Source organism: Dipodomys ordii, unplaced genomic scaffold (genome assembly GCF_000151885.1).
Source record: "Dipodomys ordii isolate 6190 unplaced genomic scaffold, Dord_2.0 Scaffold91, whole genome shotgun sequence".
NCBI classification, from domain to species: Eukaryota; Metazoa; Chordata; class Mammalia; order Rodentia; family Heteromyidae; genus Dipodomys; species Dipodomys ordii.
This window is the reverse complement of record NW_012267307.1, coordinates 1777270-1778872: the sequence shown is the minus strand read 5'-3', so window position 1 is coordinate 1778872 and position 1603 is coordinate 1777270. Positions and strand designations below refer to the sequence as shown.

Sequence of the window (1603 nt, the reverse complement as noted above, 5' to 3'; positions counted from 1 at the left end):
CGGGGCGCTCCCGCGCCTTCCTCGGCGAGCCGCGAGTCTCCGCGCGCAACTTTCTCGGCCCCTGTCTCCCGGCGGGGTGGGGGGTCGCGGCGGGCGCGGCTAGTGCTCGGGGCGCCGCTCCCTCATTGTGCGCCAGCCAGGCCGGTCGGGCTGTCCTCGCGTCCCGGCACTTCGCCTAGGAGGAAGCAAGCACACCGGACAGCGGAGCGGAGCCCCCGTACGTACACGCGCCGCCGGGGGAGATGTCAGCGCCGCTCCTCCTTCCCACAGTCACGGATCGAGCGGCGTCTGTCACCCGCCGGAGCGCCCCTTGGTGCCCTCCGGATCGCCGCTTCTTCCGGGAGAAATCTAGTGCGGACACATTTTGATCGTGGATTTTTTTTGGGGGGGGGCGGTCTTGATCCTCCAACAGAAAAAAATGGAAAAAAAATATCCCCCAAAGCACCCCCACCTCCAGAACAACAACAACAACGGCCGGCCAGCCACCACCGCCCCCCGCGGAGTAGGCTGGGCGCGGGGCGCGGGGCGGGCGTCCGCTGGGCGGGCGAGGTGAGCGCGCGCGGCCCCCCAAACTCCGGCGAGAGAGGAGATGCGCTCTCCCTCGCTCCTCTTTTCAGTGAAATATAACACACATTCGGATCGCGGAGCTTTCAGACAGTCTCAACTGATAGACAGACACATCGAGCTGCTTTTCCTGCTTCAGTTCTTACTCCTCCTCCTCTCGCCAACGTCACCCTGACAATTACAAATAGGTCTCACACAAACCCTACCTGTCAATCTTTTTAATTGCTTTGTTTTCTTTTTTTTCCGGAGCTAAACAATATGACACACACACACACACACACACACACACACACACACAAAGAAATCTTAATACAACATAACATTAAAAAACGACTGCACGTTGGAGGAAGACAGTGTAGGGTTGTTATTGTGATCCAGTGGCTGAGCCCTGCTAGAACCCACGAGTTCTCAGCCTGGTTAGACAGACACCAGCTCCTACCGAGTCCTAAACCTGAGTTCTCCTCCCCCGTGTGTACGAGCATGCACAAGCACCCTTCTGGATCCGAACCACCCTTGGAGGAATCGTGCCCTGTCGGGGGCTGGGAGGGGGGGTACCTGTGTCACTTTTGCACGCTTCCTGGGGGGGGGGGAGTTGTGTTTTTGTCTTTTACGTTTTGGTCATCAAGCAAGGTGTTTTAAAACGCACATCTTAAAGACAAATGTCAAAATGGGCTTAGTTCATCTCGGGAAAGGATGGACGAATCCAATGCGGGCGCTCCGTCGAGGGCGCGTGGAGAATGTGGCCCACGCACGCGCGCCACCGGGGAGGGCTCCCGCCGCACCCCGCCCCTGGGCCGCCCCACCGAGAACTTTCCAATGTTTCCAGGGCTCTGGGAATTCGGGCCTGCGGTTCCAGCGTGTGTTCTCTCCCGGTGGGGAACCTGGAACCGGCCGTGGAGCCACTTAACACATCCATTCAAGTGAAATAAAAAATACAAAAAGCCACCCACAAGATCTAGGCCAAGGTAAATAAAAATGGCTTAATTCGCGTGACTTGCACGGGACGGAACTAGGGTACCGGGGCGGGCGAGGCGGTGGG

At 58.5% G+C, this 1603-nt stretch overlaps 1 protein-coding gene across 1 annotated transcript in view; it reads right to left on the bottom strand.

Annotated features, from left to right (window-relative positions):
- The window catches only part of Tshz1 (teashirt zinc finger homeobox 1), a 75923-nt gene extending 74737 nt beyond the window's left edge, over nt 1–1186 (bottom strand). Inside the window, exons 1-2 of the mRNA XM_013026114.1 lie at nt 1176–1186; nt 226–572 (exon numbers count right to left, since the gene is read on the bottom strand). Of these exons, the coding sequence (XP_012881568.1) occupies nt 226–572; nt 1176–1186 (358 nt within the window). The remainder of the gene's footprint in view (nt 1–225; nt 573–1175) is intronic.
- Between the last annotated feature and the right edge of the window lie 417 nt (nt 1187–1603).